The following is a 17493-nucleotide window of genomic DNA, read 5'->3' on the forward strand; positions in this document are numbered from 1 at the left end:
GGACTTGAACTTACATGCCATATTTTTTAAATTTTTTGTTTCAATATTTTGTCCGGAAACTTATTTGGTGTGACTGTACTATTAGCTATTATGGAGCCTTGAAGCTTCTTAAAAGTATGAACTTCAGAGCTAAAATTAAAGCCAAGAAGCCTTTGCTTAGTAAGCAGCACAAGGAACGACGTTTAGCATGGGCAACTGCTCACAAATTCTGGACAACCGATGATTGGAGGCGTATGGTGCTTAGTGATGAGACTAAGGCAATGTTTTCGGGTCAGACGGCTGCAAATATTACTGGAGTCGACCAGACGATGCATTGCAGCCTCATCACTGAGATCCTACAGTAAAAGGTGGCCAAGGAAGTGTCATGGTATGGGGTTGTATCACTCATGATGGACCTGAGTATGCTTGTTGGATACATGGTAGAAGTATGAAAGCTATAGATTATGTAAATATCTTAGAAACTACCCTTATGGAAAGCTTAAAGTACTATGGATACAATCCTGAGGATATCTATTTTCAACAAGATAAGGATCCTAAGCACACTTCGAAGCTTGCTAAGCAATGGTTTGTGGATAATAACTTCAACAGTGATCATATCTATAGCTGACCAGCCCAAAGTCCCGATTTAAAGCCTATTGAACACGTATGGCATCACCTTAAACTCAAGCTGAGTGTATATGACACTAAGGCCAAAGGTGTACATAAGTTATGGGAAAGAATTGAAAAAGAATGGAATACTTTTACAGTGGACGAGTGTAGACGATATATAGATAGCATGCCTGATCGTTGCAAAGCAGTTATTAAAGCTAAAGGGGGATATACAGTAGGTGGAAAAATGGTCCGGATGTTTTTATAATATTCACAAATATTACTGTATCTTTACCAAATCTCAATCAAATTAAACGAAACAAACATTATTTTGAAGAGAAAACATGACTTTATTTGTAGTAAAAATTTGATACGTCACACAAAATTTCAAAGAGAGCCACAGGAGATCCAACATTTGAGCAACATCCGGACCATTTTTCCGGGTGCCTCATAATATCTGTTAATAGTCCGTATATCCCCCTTTTGCTTGAATCACAGCTTTGATTTTAGCTGGCATACTGTCTATATACTTTCTACAATCATCTTTTGTAAAGGTCGCCCATTGTTCTTCAATTCGATCCCATAGTTCATGAACGCCTTTAGCTCTGGTTTCATACGTACTTAATTTTAGCTTCAGGTGATGCCAAATGTGTTCAATCGGGTTTAGATCTGGGCTCTGAGCAGGCCAACTGTAAATAGACTTGCTGTCGAAGTTGTTTTCTTCAAACCAAGCTTTTGCAACCTTTGACGTATGTTTCGGATTATTATCCTGCTGGAAGTAAATGCTTTTAGGATCATAATTGTAGTAATTTAGGGTGTCCATTAGCGTTGTATCCAATATATGTACATAATCCTCTTCATTGTTCCATCATAAATACGACAAGCATACCCAGGACCATCGTATGTAATACATCCCCACACCATAACGCTGCCTCCACCTCCTTTTACAGTCAAGTCAAGATGGTGGAATCGAAGCTTGTCATCTGGCCTCTTCCAGTAGTACTTCACACCGTCTGATCCCCAAACGTTTACCTTGGTCTCGTCTGAGAATATCATACGACACCAATCGTCTTTTGTCCAATCCTTGTGGGCGTTGGCCCATGCAAGTCGCTTTTTCATATGAATAGCCTTTAAAAACGGCTTGTGCTTCTTGATACGGGCCTGGAATCCCATCGATTTTAAAAGTTTTAAGCAAGCAGAGTAGCCAATTACGCATCCAATATCACATAAATATCGTTGTACATCCTTCCCGGTCTTTAATTTACCTGTTATGACTGACCGTCTGATGTAGGACTTGGTAGTAGCTGTAATTTCGGACTTACGGCCTGAGTTAAGGGGCCTCATGTTTGGAAACCATCTTCGCTTATAGTCACTGATGGTGCTTTTCTTGACTCCAGGCACTCGTTCTATGATTGATGAGTAAGGATGACCAGATTTGAGTAAGGACTTGATGTTATTTTGTACATCCAAAGGCAAAGAGCGAACCATGTTTATATAAAACAGCAATAATAACGAAAGAAGAAGAAAGTATGCTAAATCAGCAAAAAAATATAGATATTTATAGTTTTTTTTTGATTATTAATATGAATGTAATGTATTATTAATCATCTAAAGCAAAAGTGACGGCTTCTGAGTCAGCAGCATTGAACAATCTGGGAAATTAAAATTCTATGGGGCACCCTGAAAAATGGTCCGGATGTTGCTCAAATGTTGGATCTCCTGTGGCTCTCTTTGAAATTTTGTGTGACGTATCAAATTTTTACTACAAATAAAGTCATGTTTTCTCTTCAAAATAATGTTTGTTTCGTTTAATTTGATTGAGATTTGGTAAAGATACAGTAATATTTGTGAATATTATAAAAACATCCGGACCATTTTTCCACCTACTGTACCCGCTATTAAATAAAATTTATGTTCAAACGGAAAAATTGTCCCAGTGCGGTGGTTTTTTTCTATTGCTGATTAACTCAGACTGCGTAATCTCCGAAATCCGAGTTTTTGATATGATGTAGTACGGACTGCGACCTTTCTAATGAGCATAGAGCTAGCCACATAGCCTGAAAATTGGTTGAGTTATGGAGTCGAAAGTAAAAAAAGTTGAAACGCTGGGACAATTAGTCCACCCACTGTATATCAACTACAATCAGTTACTGTTCTACAACAGGCCACATCTAAAGTCAAATGAGATATTTACAGATCAAAATTTGAGAATTGAAAGGGAAATAATACTTGAAAACTAGTGAATGAGTCTCTATGTAACCTCTTTATTAGATTTCAAGACGAGGGAGAGAACCCATTTAATCAAACTACGCCTTTATATAGGAAATAAGATTATTCAGGGACCGAAGTGAGTTCAAGATCAATTTTAGTATTGAACTTGAATAATATAAATATTGTACAGTGCGTTGCAAAACCCGGACACAAAACACTTTACATGGGATAAATCGACGAATATTAGCAGCATTGACGTAATTTAACTACCGTTAGATAGAGAAATTTATTTTATGCTAAAATGTTGCTTTAATTGACGTCATACACTAGACATGTATAGCATGGTTTGTCATAGACTAACATATTGCATTTACGTCAAAGTGGTTATTCATCTTCTATGCATCATTACATCACAGGGATTACACGTTATGAAATAAAAGTTATATCATCTTGTAGCCTTAGTCTCAGTCTATAAGACGTATATAAACTCACCATGGTTTCGTACATTTTAAAAATATTTCTCACTACGTAACTTTTCCCACTCTTAATTATTTAAAATGCCTCGCAGAATTAGCTCTAGTAAGCTTGACAGCGTCAAACTTTGCCTACATAACAACCAAGCCGCAACAACTATTGCTGCAAAAACTGGGGTCTCTGATCGCACTGTACGTCGCTTAAGTCTACCTTAAAACAGGATTATATCTGACCTAAGGGCGGAAGGTCAAAATATACTCAGAATCTCCGCACCAATGCCCTTCGTTTAAAGCTCAGATCTGGTGCCTTAAAGCCTGTTTCTGATGTATGTTCTTATTTGAAGTCAATTGGATGCTCGATGAGCAAATGGCAAGCAAAAAGGCTGATGAACGAATTTGGCTTTAAAGCTACACTGAAGAAAAGCAAGCCATTCTTGAGTGACCAACATCAAAAAAACCGCCTTAAGTGGTGCAAGACGCATCAAAATTGGACTGTTGATGACTGGAAGAAGGTTATCTTTTCTGACGAAACAAAAATAAACATCTTTGGGCCAGACAGCAACCCTTACACTTGGAAAGAAGATGGGACAGTAAGCAGACCACACCATATAAACCAGACAGTAAAGTACGGAGGCGGATCCCTGATGATGTGGGGTTGCATGATAGCAAAAGGGGTTGGTTATGCTTTTCAAATCTTTGGTGGTAATATGAACTCGCAAACCTATACCAATATATTAGGAGCCACATACAAAGATACACTCGATTACTATGGCTGAAAACATAAGGACGTCATTTTTCAACATGACAATTACCCTAAGCATACCTCCAAACATACCAAGAGATGGATGAAGCGAAAAGAGGTACAATTACTGCAGGGCTGGCCAGCACAAAGCCCTGACCTCAATCCTATAGAGCATCTATAGAGGCACTTGAAACATAAGCTACACAGTCATGACAACCGTGCTGTCAATGTTGATGAACTATGGCAAAGTATATGCAAAGAATGGGATTCTTTTACACCAGGTGATATAGAATCATACTGCAGAAGTATGCCCAAACGTATTAAAGCAGTAATCAAAGCTGGAGGTGGGATTATCAAATATTAAATAAAAAAACTTTATCCAAAAAAACATAAATTTCGAAAATAATAACTCATAAGATCATAACTCAGCCATGTATTATTTTCTCCGCTCCAAATTTGGACCATAAATACTATATAAGTTACACTATATTTGTGCGAACTTTCAAATTAAAAGCTCAACTAGAGGGCGATTTGTAGGGATTTGCATGGTTTTTTAAGTTTTGTGTCCGGGTTTTGCAACGCACTGTATATGGTTAATATTGTAAATGAATCTTAGAGAATATGTAATATATAATATTATGTATTCAGTACTTGTTATTTCTTATATAAGATTTGAGTTATCTCATACGAATAATAAGTATTTAATGGGGTAAATACAACATCAAAGCTGTGTCAATACGATACCACACCAAGAAGTATAGACGATCTCTGGAAAAGAATTGATAAAGAGTGGAACCCTTTTACGGAAAGCGATATGCAGCCATACTACGAAAGCATGCCAAAACGAATTGCTGCTGTTATCAAAAGACGAGGCAATTATACGAACTTTTAGGTTTTAATCACTTTTATGGTTCTTTTAAAAATACCTATTCTTATAAATAAAGGCATGGTTCTCCCTCATGTTTGGCAATGCAATGGTTAAACGTTGCACAATTTGCAACATTTAGTATGCCTTCCATCTGATATAGTATCATAGCTATTGCAGCTATAATGAGCAAGTAATGGTAGTTTATAGCTGAAAAAAAGTTTTGTGCACCAGTTTTGTCCGATACTGTAGTTCGACCACAGCTTGAATATGGCTTAGCAATCAACCGCTTCACTAATGCCCAGCTGAAATCCATTGAAGATGTGCAAGATACATGCATCCGTAAGATCTATGGTGCCCGTGAAAAAACCTCCACCAAAGTGATGCTTCACCTAGCTAAACTTCTCTTATGACAGATGGGGTTCACATTTTACAAGCACAGTTCCTTTACAGGTCCTTACACTTACCTGACGATGCACTGCTATGTCGACTATTACCACACATTCGACACATTCGTGGACATCAATGGTTCCTCCTTTCCAAGACCCTTCTCTGGTAAAGCTTACCTTCTACAGGAGAGGAACTGAATAAGCACATGTTCAAAACAGCCAAAAAAGGCTTCCTGCAACAATCTCCAGAAAAGCGCCAACAAAGTGGGCATTAGAAACTTCTTTCAAGTTGCCGTAGATCCGTATCTTTGGACCCTATCCTATGGTTACCCATGTCCTATGTAGAACGTAGTCGATGTATACTGTGGAGGCTAGGTTGGTTACCTGGTGGAAAGCCGCATCCTTGTTGTTTTGCCAAATATGAAATAGAAGACAAAAACTACAAAAAGACGATAGCTGTGAAACTGAAGATTATATATGACTTTATTAATAAAAAATATTGAGGGTATTTATACTTTTTGAATGTCTGGGTCTTTACCGCTATTTCAATTGATCGGTTAAAAGAATGATATGGAATATAAGGAAGGATAGTGGATAATCAATAGCCGCTGTCTACTTGACGAATCAAGGGACAATGAAGTAATTAAACTATTGATCTAACGATAATTATAGAATAGGATTGAACTGCCGTTGTTGTAATCAGGTTCCGATATAGTCTTTTAGAACGCTGGTAGGACAACAGGGCAAGATTGGCTATTGCAGAATTCTCACGTTTATTAATAGAGATCTGGTTAGACTATTGTTAAGGATACATAAGATTATAGTCACCTTATTTTAGTAAAAGGAATCTCATATGATCCTAAATAATATGTTGACATAACTTGGAATCATTTATAACATTATTCCCAACACAGATCAATAAAAGACTTTGATTAGATTTTTATATTAGGCTTTATTCATATTAACTTCACACAGTCAAATGTATGGCGTGGTTGTAATATAGTTTATTGATGATATGAGCAAGGAATGACAATTACTTACCGGATCATCATTAAGTCATGTAAACCTTTATCCTAACTGAGATATTATTATTAGCCGTAATATCCAATCACGGAACTAGAGGATTTTATATTCATCCGTACCGTCTCCTAAATAGTCCTACATCCAGAGTTATCTGAAACCATCCCGATAGCATAATTGACAATACAAGCTAGGAACAGGCTAAACTAATAGTTAGAAATAGTAATCATCTATTCTGTCAAATTGATCGTAAATCTGTCTTAATTCTTTATCCGTATCATGTCTATAAATACTCTCACTTTTTACATGTAGAATTTATCATATTCAATCTTAGTTATCTTAACTTAATAAAGAGATACCAAGTTCTAACAGTATTTCTTTATCTTTGTTGTTATACTACTTTTACCTAAAACCCCCCTATCCTAAACAACTATAATTCTGTAGTATCCAAGTTTATCCATGAATGTTCACTTTATTAGTTGTGTGAATACAACACTTGTCCCAAACACCCTACGCTCAAGTTCACACGCAAACACGCCATTACTTGCCTCAATATGCGCCAACGACTTTATATGCCTAAAACTATTACAGATCCTCTGTCATTCCTTCTGAATATGCTTCCGTCTCGCCCCTCGGTACCCTCAAATCTAGCACTCTCTTAATCCCAACGCTGGCCAGCTATATGCTCAATACTGCATGAACTAAATCCACTTCAACATGTCACAGTTATCCCCATTACTCACCCATATGGTCAGAAGCTCCTCGAATGGCTTAAACAGTTCCTTTATCTCCAACTTTTATGACTCAACACATTTCTTCTCCCTTTACCTTTTTTACCCTTTATCCCAGAGGGTTTTTTTCATAACATCGACATCCTAACGGATTGACCTGGTCCGGGCTGTTTAGAATTGGGGGTTTTAGGAAAAAGGTAGTATAACAACAAAGATAAAGAAATACTGTTAGAACTTGGTATCTCTTTATTAAGTTAAGATAACTAAGATTGAATATGATAAATTCTACATGTAAAAAGTGAGAGTATTTATAGACATGATACGGATAAAGAATTAAGACAGATTTACGATCAATTTGACAGAATAGATGATTACTATTTCTAATTATTAGTTTAGCCTGTTCCTAGCTTGTATTGTCAATTATGCTATCGGGATGGTTTCAGATAACTCTGGATGTAGGACTATTTAGGAGACGGTACGGATGAATATAAAATCCTCTAGTTCCGTGATTGGATATTATGGCTAATAATAATATCTCAGTTAAGATCAATGTTTCCATGACTATTGATGATCCGGTAAGTAATCGTAATTCCCTATTCAACATTCTCATATCATCAATAAACTATATTACAACCACGCCATACATTTGACTATGTGAAGTTAATATGAATAAAGCTTAATATAAAGATCTAATCAAAGTCTTTTATTGATCTGTGTTGGGAATAATGTTATAAATGATTCCAAGTTATGTCGACATACTATTCAGGATCATATCCGATTCCTTTTACTAAAATAAAGTGACTATAATCTTATGTATCCTTAACACACTTTGTCAACTTTTATTTGTCCTTCGCAAAATCATCTACTGTCTTTTGTTAAATCACTTGTTGAAATCGTAAATTCTCAGTAAAAATCCTGTATGTAGCCTTGATAGTACGTCGGGTTTAAGATACTATGACTTTGCGGTCCTTGCATGAATATCGAAGTTTAAGCATAATTCAAGCACCCTGTTTCCATGGCTTTTAATCGAGGTACAGCATGCTATCAATTGAAAGATTCAATACTCAGTGATAAGCAACAGAAAAAAAAAGCCCTAAAACACTTGAAGAATTTTGTGGGCGCTGTAGAAGAATGCTTGACTGTTAGACGTGATTTATCCAAGAAAGTAAAAGGAAACAAGAGAGGACGAGACTCGATCAAGATACTTTTTATTTAGTACGAAAATGATACTCTGTTTATACTTTTCACACACTGATAATATTTCATGTCATGGATTAATAATTGAGTATGGTATGACTTGTTGTAGAACAGAGTCTGATCATAACGGACATTGAATAATCACAACTAAAAGAAGTATATTAAAATTGATAAAAGATAATAATTTAAACCTTTATTAAATAAAGTATATTCTTCTTCTTTTTTATATAAAACTATCACTATTAGATTCATTCTATAAAGTAAACATGAACACTAAATAAGTCATGATCTTTACTATTCATCATTTCTGTAAATGAATAATAATGGATCAGGTACCTAGTCAACTTTGATCTGACTGGAGGCATTTCATATAAATATATCTTTCCTCTCAATGAAGACGGAACAATTCTCCCAGATCAGTTAAAGAACAACAAGATCTATAAAAACAACGAATTAAAAATTTTCATAATCGATTCAGTGATCATTATTCAATCAAACATGTCAATTATTGGATCTACGCTCATAACTACTCATTTACCCGCCAACTGATAGAAGAATATAAATAGTAGACTTTGTAATGATTTCTTTTTAACAATTAAGATTGTCTTAAATAAAGTTCAGTCTCAAAAAGTATTCTTTGGTTTTATTGTTATTTCTTAATTACCTTACCAGAACATAACATGACTAATTGCAAATAGATAATGGGGTCCATGTTCCTCCTATTGTTATATTTGTGATCATAAGCATTTTATCCCTGGGAATGCTCGTATATGATCGATTATGACCCAGTCCCTGGATTTGATATAATTTATCAGTGTAGTTATGTAGTATTTCATCCTTAATGAAGATTATCCGAATTGTCGTGTTCCAACATACTTTAAACATGATTTATATTCAGTTTATAAGAAATCAGAGTAGTGAATGCTTTACAAAGATTTATTACAGTCTTTTCTCTATTATTTGGTCATAACTAATTCCACTCCTTTAACTCAATGCAAGTTTTTAATATAACTCCTGATGCAATGCGGCATAAATGAAAAATCAGATCTATTTAAGAAATAATTTAAAACAGCCCACTTGCATAACCTGGAACAGATCTTTACATTAAAGTTTATTCACACTAGATTTACAGTTATAATTAATTAAAGTATCTTGAAAAGGATTTAATTAAACCTCCATGAAAATAATATAAATACCAGAGATTATAACATTAAATAAAGATATAACTTTTTTAGTCTCGTTGAATTTTATAGTCTTTTTAATTCTTACAAGATAACACACGAATTAAGCTGTAGCCTATCTATTAGGTATATTTTACATGTAGCTTATTAATACTGTTTTCAAATCAAGTCATGAACGACGGATACATCAAGACGTAAGTCAACGTGACCGAAAAAAATGTCTCTCAATTTAGAGTGGAATACTGGTTGGAGAATCTGTCCCGTTTGGGAACTGAGTAATTAACGGAATGAGCAAAGGTGTCAAATTTGAAATGAGAGATTTGTCAAAAGTGAGTAAAGAATACTCCTTGTGAGGTGGAAATTTTCGGCAAGTTGAACGGCCGGTGATGGAAGCTTATGTGGAAGAATTATTTTTGAGAATTTAGGTAGTAAAACTTTAGATAAAGGAAAGTTCAAAGTTGATTATCATTTAAGCCATTAACAGTAAATGGTGAAGATTGAATGCCACCTGGTGGGTTAACGGAATGAGCGCCCGAAATTTATTGTAAGAAAGGACCGCACGAACTTGTGAGACAGTTATAAAGTAGTCTTGTATATTGACACTCAAGAAGTTATGCAGCTCATTCGTTCACTGATATAACCCAGTAACAGGATAGAAATGAAATTAAAGCATAGTTTGCTTTGGCTATTTTAATTCTTTGTTTTCATTCAACTAGTGTCATCTTCATCTACAATATTAGCATGAATAATAAAGTAATTTTCTGTTATAGCCACTCATCGTCTTCGGCCTAAAAACATCTATTCGTCATAGAACTTTTATATAATTAAACAAGCCTCAAGGCTTTCATTCTCCAGTATCTCATACAGCAAAGATATAGATGTTTCATCAATGTTGTAAAGCAGTAGGTGATACTTGTATTTAAGGTGAAACAAAATAGTAGAAAATAAGTTCACATGAGCAAAAGTGTATAACTAATCTTGATAATGTATGCTTCGAAAGTAGCAAATTCTTGACTAGATTCTAGCGAAAAGTAGATTATTTAAGAAGGATCTTGAAGTTAAAAACAGAATTTAGTCTTGAGATGGCTAATCTTTTATAGTTATGATGAACATTAGAGCAATTGATGGCATATTGCTTATAATCATAACACTAAATGGCAATCCATGAATTGATATCGTGTTTTCATCATTACTCGCAATGAATGACTGTCATTAAAGACTTGGAGAAATAGATCATGCATATACCAGAATTTCCTCATCTGTTCACTTTATATAAAGCAGTTTGTTTTAGTTGAATCATAACGTGCTATAAAGAACTGCGAATTTTCCATCCAACCAAGACACTTTGACGTTTGCATTTTCATTTTGAGCTGGTATGTCTTTGTAAATGCTATCCATGTAATGCTAGCATTGGATTCAGCTACAATGTTTTAAAAAAGTTGGGAAATACCAATAAATGGGTAACTTACATAGGATTTTCAACGATACTGATAAAGCTGTAATGGTTTAAATCCAAGTTTTATGATTGGATGCTCTATGCTTGACGTGAACTAGTTATGTTTTATGAATTCTCTGATCGACAATGATAAATCGCAGTGACATTAGTAGAGATCACGTTATTGTTGGTGCGCTTGAAAGCAATCCTGTGTTACTGACTTCAAATTGCTCATGGCGTCATCATTTAAATCGAATCAGCCGTAAGGGGGGAAGTTGTGAATTTTTATTGTTTTCTCTTTCTAAATAATGTCGTGTTCACTTGTTAGCAGAACGACATTACTTTGTCGCAAGTCATTTTCTAGACCTGCTTTATACAACACTGCCCGTTTTTCTTCTCAACTTAAAGACATTCAGCATCTCGAAACTGAGCCATTTCACAGTGTAGAAGTCATCTCAGGTGCACCAGGTAAAAAAAAAAGCAGTAACGGTAGAATGGATGATTAAACTATTACAGAGGATTTGTTGGAACGTAACGTACGTATTTTCAAACCTGCTCGTACAGCCTCTCAGCAAGGAAAGAATGGCACCAGACTTTGGCGTATCGATTTTGACATTATGGAAGAAGGCAATCGTTGGGAAAACCCTTTGATGGGCTGGGCTTCTAGGTTGGCAGATGGAAATGATTTCAAATGAATTTTTGTTTTGCTGATTTGATTATTATATAGTTCTGATTACCAACAAGCACTGACAATGAAATTTAACACCAAAGAAGATGCCATTCGATTCGCTGAAAAGCAAGGTAGAAAAAAGATTGGTAGAGTTGAAGATTTACTAAACTGTGATCTTGTTAGGTTGGAAGTACTCTATTCAGGAACCAAAGACACCCAAATTTGTTGTTAAAGCATATGGTGACAACTACAAGTATTCACCTAATAAGTTGAGAATGTTCAAGACAAAATAAGAGACTATGATTTAGACTGTTAGAATAAAGTGAACCTTTTGATAAATATTTTGTTGAAACAGAAATTTGATACCACAAATTGATAGAGGCACGATTCTAACCATTCAAGGTAGTACATAATCTGATGAGGAAGTCTATTTGAACCATCATAGCTTGAAAGAAGGACAATTTATCCCTTCTTAAACCTACATCAATTCACACTGGTCATTCTTGCACATTTATCTTGAGAATTTCAACTTTTCAATTATTGTTCACGACTTTATGAATATCCACAAGTCAATTTGATAGTAAAAAGTACAGGATGAAAGAACAGGTTCTGTATAGGCTAAAAGTTAAAAACAAAAACTGCAGTTGTGGGTGGGTTTCCTTCGATATCCTAAAAGCCACTGTACATTTTATTTATTTTTCTTGGTGTTCATAATGCAAGTCGAGCTGTAAAGGAAAGATTTATTTTACTTTTGTGCTCATTTATTAGCAACACGCCTTTTTTTTTTGAAACAAAACTGTTACATTTTTTTTAAAAAAAAAAAAATGTCAAATTTTCCCAACATTTTCTTTTTAATCTTGATATCATTCTTCCCCCCAAAAAAAAGAGAGTATTGATTGTCCAGTCTGTTACACATCTTGCATGAATAAAGTTTTTTTTTTTTTATTATTTTTTTATTCTAGATACTGAGTTTGAAGCCATTTTGTTTATATTCTTCAACAAGTGAGACACTCTTCTTTCTCTCAAACAAACATGAGTACACAAGTGATTACATTTCAAGAAGAAGTCTCTCCTGGTCGTATCTTGACCATGCCTACGGATGGTACAGGGCTATCTGTTTTGGATCCTTGGTTGACTCCTTATAATGAGGCTCTTCGTCAAAGGTATTGGAAAATGGTATTGAAAAAAGTATTTACGTTATGTTTAGACAAGCCATGTTTCATAAATATGATGAAATGATCAAAAGCACCTTGGGATATGATCAATTCACGAGAGGTCATGAGTATTATGGCTTTAACGTACTTCAGGACAACAGTATTACGTATAGAGAATGGGCACCTAACGCGGTTACTGCTAGCTTAGTTGGCGATTTCAGTAAAACAGAACTTGGGTTGTATAAATAACTGTCCAACTAAACAAGATCCACTTTAGATAACTGGGATGTGAATGCGCACGTCATGACACGTAATCAATATGGTGTCTTTGAGATAATGATCAAGCCAACCAAGGATGGCAAGATAGCCATTCCTCACGGAAGCAAAGTGAAGGTAAAGAGACAAAGACAGTTTTTATTTTTTTCAATATTAAGAAAGAGATCAGATTACAATGACCCTACCGAATACTGGAGAACGTATTTACAGACTGCCTGCTTGGATAACCTATGTGACGCAAGACCTCAATGTGAGTGCAACCTATGATGCTATCTTTTGGCATCCGGAAAAAGAATACACATTCAAGCATTCTCGACCGAAAAGACCTCGATCGATTCGTGTCTATGAAGCTCACGGTAGTCCCCAGACAGCTTTCATCCACACCGTATTCATCCTTTCTTTATAGTGGGCATCTCCTCTCCCGAACCACGCTGTGCGACCTTTAAAGAATTCACTCAAAATGTCTTGCCTCGTATCGCTTATGCCGGATACAACACGATCCAGTTGATGGCCGTGATGGAGCACGCGTACTATGCTTCCTTTGGATACCAAGTCACCTCGTTCTTTGCTCCTTCCAGTCGATACGGTACACCCGACGATCTAAAGGAGCTGATCGATACCGCCCATGGACTCGGTCTCACCGTCTTGCTCGATCTCGTTCATTCACACGCTTGCAAAAATGTAGATGATGGCCTCAACATGTTCGATGGCTCGGATCACTGTTATTTCCATGAAGGAGGCAAGGGCCGTCACGACCTTTGGGACTCGCGTTTATTTAATTACAGCAACTATGAAGTGCTGAGGTTCTTGATGTCCAACTTGAGGTACTGGATGGATGTCTACCAGTTTGATGGATTTCGATTTGATGGTGTGACATCGATGCTTTATAAGCATCATGGCATTGGTTATGGATTCTCGGGTGGGTATCATGAATACTTTGGTGATAATGTGGATGAGGAAGGTGTGATGTATGTTCAGCTCGCAAATAACTTTTTACATCAAACCTATCCAGATGTTGTCACAATTGCTGAAGGTAAGATCTCTGTCATTGAAGGCATGTATTAAGGATGTATCCTGTCTAGATGTGTCTGGCATGCCTGGATCTGGACGCTCCGTACGGGAAGGTGGTCTTGGATTCGACTACAGGCTCGCGATGGCGATTCCAGACATGTGGATCAAGCTGCTAAAGGAAGTATCGGATGAAAACTGGAATATGGGAAACATTGTTCACACCTTGACAAACCGTCGTTACTTGGAAAATACGATTGGTTATTGTGAATCTCATGATCAAGCTTTGGTAGGAGACAAGACAATAGCGTTTTGGTTGATGGATAAAGAAATGTATACAAACATGAGTGATTTGACCCCACTGACGCCCATCATTGATCGTGGTATTGCATTACACAAGATGATCAGGTAAGTTTGGATGTGACTTTAGCAAGTGGATAGCTCATTCGTTCTCAGGATGATCTCACACGGTCTTGGTGGTGAAGGCTATCTGAACTTTGAAGGCAATGAATTCGGACATCCCGAATGGCTCGATTTCCCTCGAGCAGGTAACCATTCAAGCTTCCAATATGCGCGTCGTCAGTGGAACGTGCTTGATGATCACCTCTTACGTTACAAGTACCTGAACGAGTGGGATCGTGCGATGCAGCTCACTGAAGAAACCTATGGCTGGCTTCATGCTCCTCAAGGCTACGTGTCTCGCAAGCACGAAGGAGACAAGATCATTGTCTTTGAACGTGCCAACGTGCTCTTCATCTTCAACTTTCACCCCACTCAATCATTTACTGATTATCGTGTGGGAGTTGCAGAGCCAGGGAAATACAAGATTGTGCTGAACTCGGATGATAAGCAATACATGGGTCACAGTAGAGTCGACAATCAGACCGAATTCTTTACCTTTCCTGGCGATTGGGATAATAGACCCAACTGGTTACAGGTCTATATCCCAAGCCGTACTTGTTTACTTTTAGCTAAAGCATAAATAAAGAGATGTGATTCCATTTTTAGTTTCCATCTACTTTTTTTCGGATAACAATGTTGTACAGAAAAGAATCTGTTGGAGGACTCCCCCAAGAGTGGCACGAAATTTGCGTAAAAATAGTTTAATGAATAAACAAATAAAGATAGTTCTTGATACAATGCGGAAAAAAAAGAAGCTTTTGAAGTTTACCAAAAAAAGGTTTTTACAGATTCTCACTGACACAAACAGACAAGAGTCCTTTTAAAATGATACACATTTCATCAAAAAGACATCGAGCGTCAGAAAAAATCAATCGGCTTTAGCTCAATTGTTTTTTTTTTTTTTTTTTTTTTTTTTTTTTGGTTGAAGCAGGTTGACAACTGAATATAGGAAAATATAAAGAATTTGAGGGGAAACGTTTATTTGGGGGGGGGGAGTGGAGCTAGAATGGAATAGTTCTTTTTACCCTGCCCCGGAAAAAAAAAAAAAAAAAAAAAAAAAAAAAAAAAAAAAATCATTACTTTATTACTGTTTCAACATTGCTTGACATTCATTCTGGATCGATCATGAATCCACCAGACCCATAGAGCCACTTGTATTTTTTTTTTACAAGAAAATGAATTGAATTCAAGGGATGATGTTGAAGCCGAATGTTCATGTATGACAATCATGAGTAATGTGCTACAAGTGTGTGATGCCACTTTTTTTTTGTGAGTTTATTCATCCAATTCCCGAGTGAGAAGCACAGATGAACGCATGGACCAATCTGATGTGTGTCTTGTATAAAATCTATTTTTCTTGTCTTCAAAAGGAAGAGTGTATTTATGATTTTGATAAAAAGAGACGTCTACTAAATAAATAAATAATAATAAAAAAAAAACGCGAAAGTTTAAAAATAGGGTAGAACTGATTGCGAAGCACATTAGAGGCACACACACGAAATGATCTTCTAAAGATCGCTGAGTTTTTTTTTTTTTTTTTTTTTTTTTTTAAAAAAATGTGAATATAAATGGGTTTTGTTTGCTACTAGAGTTCTTTTGGTTATTCATCCTTTGTGTACATACTTTGTAAATTTCCACTTTATATTTTACTGTAAGATGCTGTCTAAATCTACACAACCTGTTCCTTTTCACCCATTCAATGATACTCGTCCATCATGTAAAAAAGCCTATTTAAAATCCTCAAGAAAAGAGTTTGCAAAGATAAAGATCAAGATGGAATCCGTTGGAGATTGGTCAAAAGAAGAAGAAGACATGGAGGGTTGTCCGGCAAGAACACGTCCCAACTGGCCAAAAGAAATCAGGCCTTGGTGGGTTCCTTCTTGTCCGTACGAGAAACCTCCTTATTCTTATGCGACACTGATTGCTCAGGCCATCTTGTGCAGTAAAGACGGTCAACTGACCCTGAACGATATTTATATTTGGATTTCAACACATTATCCAGCCTATCGATTAGGTGAACGAGGATGGAAGGTAAGGAAGAGAATGAGAGAGAGGTGAACAAGCGATTAAAGGGAAGTCATGTAGAATTCAGTTCGACATAATCTATCACTCAACAAAAAATGGTTTCAAAAACGAGACCGAAGACCGACCGAGGCCAATCCAGGCAAGGGTTCTTACTGGACCTTAGTTCCTGGAGCCGAGCAAGTCTTCATCGACAGTCTAACCCAAGCAACCAAGAAAGCTTCGGATGCCAAACAGAACGAGACGGTGACACCAGCTTGGAGCTTTCGGATCAATCACCCAATCTCCGCAGAAGAAGAAGAAGGGTCTTTTGCTACGTTTCGTGTGGGGAACACTAAAAATAGGCGCGACAAGACGCGACACAAAGAGAAGGATCGGAAGGGCCAAAGAGAGGATTCGAGTGAGTCCGATTATGATTCTGGAATTGATGTCAGTGAAGCAAGTCGTCCACAAGACCGTGTGGAAACGCATCCTCTTTCGGCTCAGCCTTCCGGAGCATGGATGACGATGGACCCTTCCGATTTTGATCAAGACATGTATTACTTTGAATATACTAAATCCCTCCTTTCTCCTTCTCACTGGCAACCTTCATCCTCTATCCCATGGCCCTCTTCTTCATCCATCAACCCAGTCCCCTCCGTTCAAGTCCCATCACCCGCTTACACTCCTTTTTTCACACTAAATCATGCCAACCCTATCTCACTGGATCATTTTGATGATGCTTCTTTCTATGAATTCGTATCTATGCAACAAGTTTTATATTCTTAATAAACTCATTCTTCTTGTCAACTTGACATCCTATTTAAGAAAGTCATGCGTCTGTTCAACTCACCCTTTCCTATCACTGCCAGTGCCACAACGCATTGATTCTTTTCGGCGTGACAACAAAAATCGCTCTTTGAAAAAAGCACCCAACAATTCAGCTTTTTTTTCTTTTGTGAAGCTGCAGTGGGAAAAAAAAAAAAAGATTTTCTATGCAAGGGACTCGGAGGATTGACTGCAGTGAACAAAGGGGGAAAAGTTCATGTCGATCAACACACCCTGAGCCCATTTGATATTGAATCCCCTCCCCCTTCCCCTGCAGAGAACATGGCTTTTTTTGTGCTTGAAACAAGCATTCTTGTAGGAT

General features: G+C 36.6%; 5 protein-coding genes across 5 annotated transcripts; 4 read left to right on the forward strand and 1 right to left on the reverse strand.

The window, feature by feature from the left end:
• Positions 1–975: 975 nt before the first annotated feature.
• Positions 976–2076, reverse strand: RO3G_13868 (uncharacterized protein; the record flags this gene model as incomplete). Its single annotated transcript, XM_067668452.1, has 3 exons — positions 976–1045; positions 1119–1373; positions 1478–2076. The coding sequence occupies 3 exons, from the start codon at positions 2074–2076 to the stop codon at positions 976–978; spliced, it is 924 nt and encodes a 307-aa protein (XP_067524553.1).
• A 1280-nt stretch (positions 2077–3356) lies between these two features.
• On the forward strand, positions 3357–3488 carry RO3G_13869 (uncharacterized protein; the record flags this gene model as incomplete). The annotated part of the gene is made up of 1 exon (XM_067668453.1): positions 3357–3488. One exon carries the CDS (start codon positions 3357–3359, stop codon positions 3486–3488), a length of 132 nt encoding a protein of 43 aa, XP_067524554.1.
• A 7652-nt stretch (positions 3489–11140) lies between these two features.
• RO3G_13870 (uncharacterized protein) lies at positions 11141–11795 on the forward strand (the record flags this gene model as incomplete). Its single annotated transcript, XM_067668454.1, has 4 exons — positions 11141–11300; positions 11349–11499; positions 11560–11633; positions 11686–11795. The coding sequence occupies 4 exons, from the start codon at positions 11141–11143 to the stop codon at positions 11793–11795; spliced, it is 495 nt and encodes a 164-aa protein (XP_067524555.1).
• Positions 11796–12534: 739 nt separating this feature from the next.
• Positions 12535–14922, forward strand: RO3G_13871 (1,4-alpha-glucan-branching enzyme GBE1; the record flags this gene model as incomplete). The annotated part of the gene is made up of 7 exons (XM_067668455.1): positions 12535–12665; positions 12710–12876; positions 12934–13049; positions 13102–13288; positions 13339–13965; positions 14015–14348; positions 14397–14922. The coding sequence occupies 7 exons, from the start codon at positions 12535–12537 to the stop codon at positions 14920–14922; spliced, it is 2088 nt and encodes a 695-aa protein (XP_067524556.1).
• A 1076-nt stretch (positions 14923–15998) lies between these two features.
• RO3G_13872 (uncharacterized protein) lies at positions 15999–17132 on the forward strand (the record flags this gene model as incomplete). The annotated part of the gene is made up of 2 exons (XM_067668456.1): positions 15999–16373; positions 16428–17132. The coding sequence occupies 2 exons, from the start codon at positions 15999–16001 to the stop codon at positions 17130–17132; spliced, it is 1080 nt and encodes a 359-aa protein (XP_067524557.1).
• Between the last annotated feature and the right edge of the window lie 361 nt (positions 17133–17493).

The sequence above is a fragment of the Rhizopus delemar genome, genomic scaffold (assembly GCF_000149305.1).
Source record: "Rhizopus delemar RA 99-880 supercont3.13 genomic scaffold, whole genome shotgun sequence".
In the NCBI taxonomy this organism is placed as follows: Eukaryota; Fungi; Mucoromycota; class Mucoromycetes; order Mucorales; family Rhizopodaceae; genus Rhizopus; species Rhizopus delemar.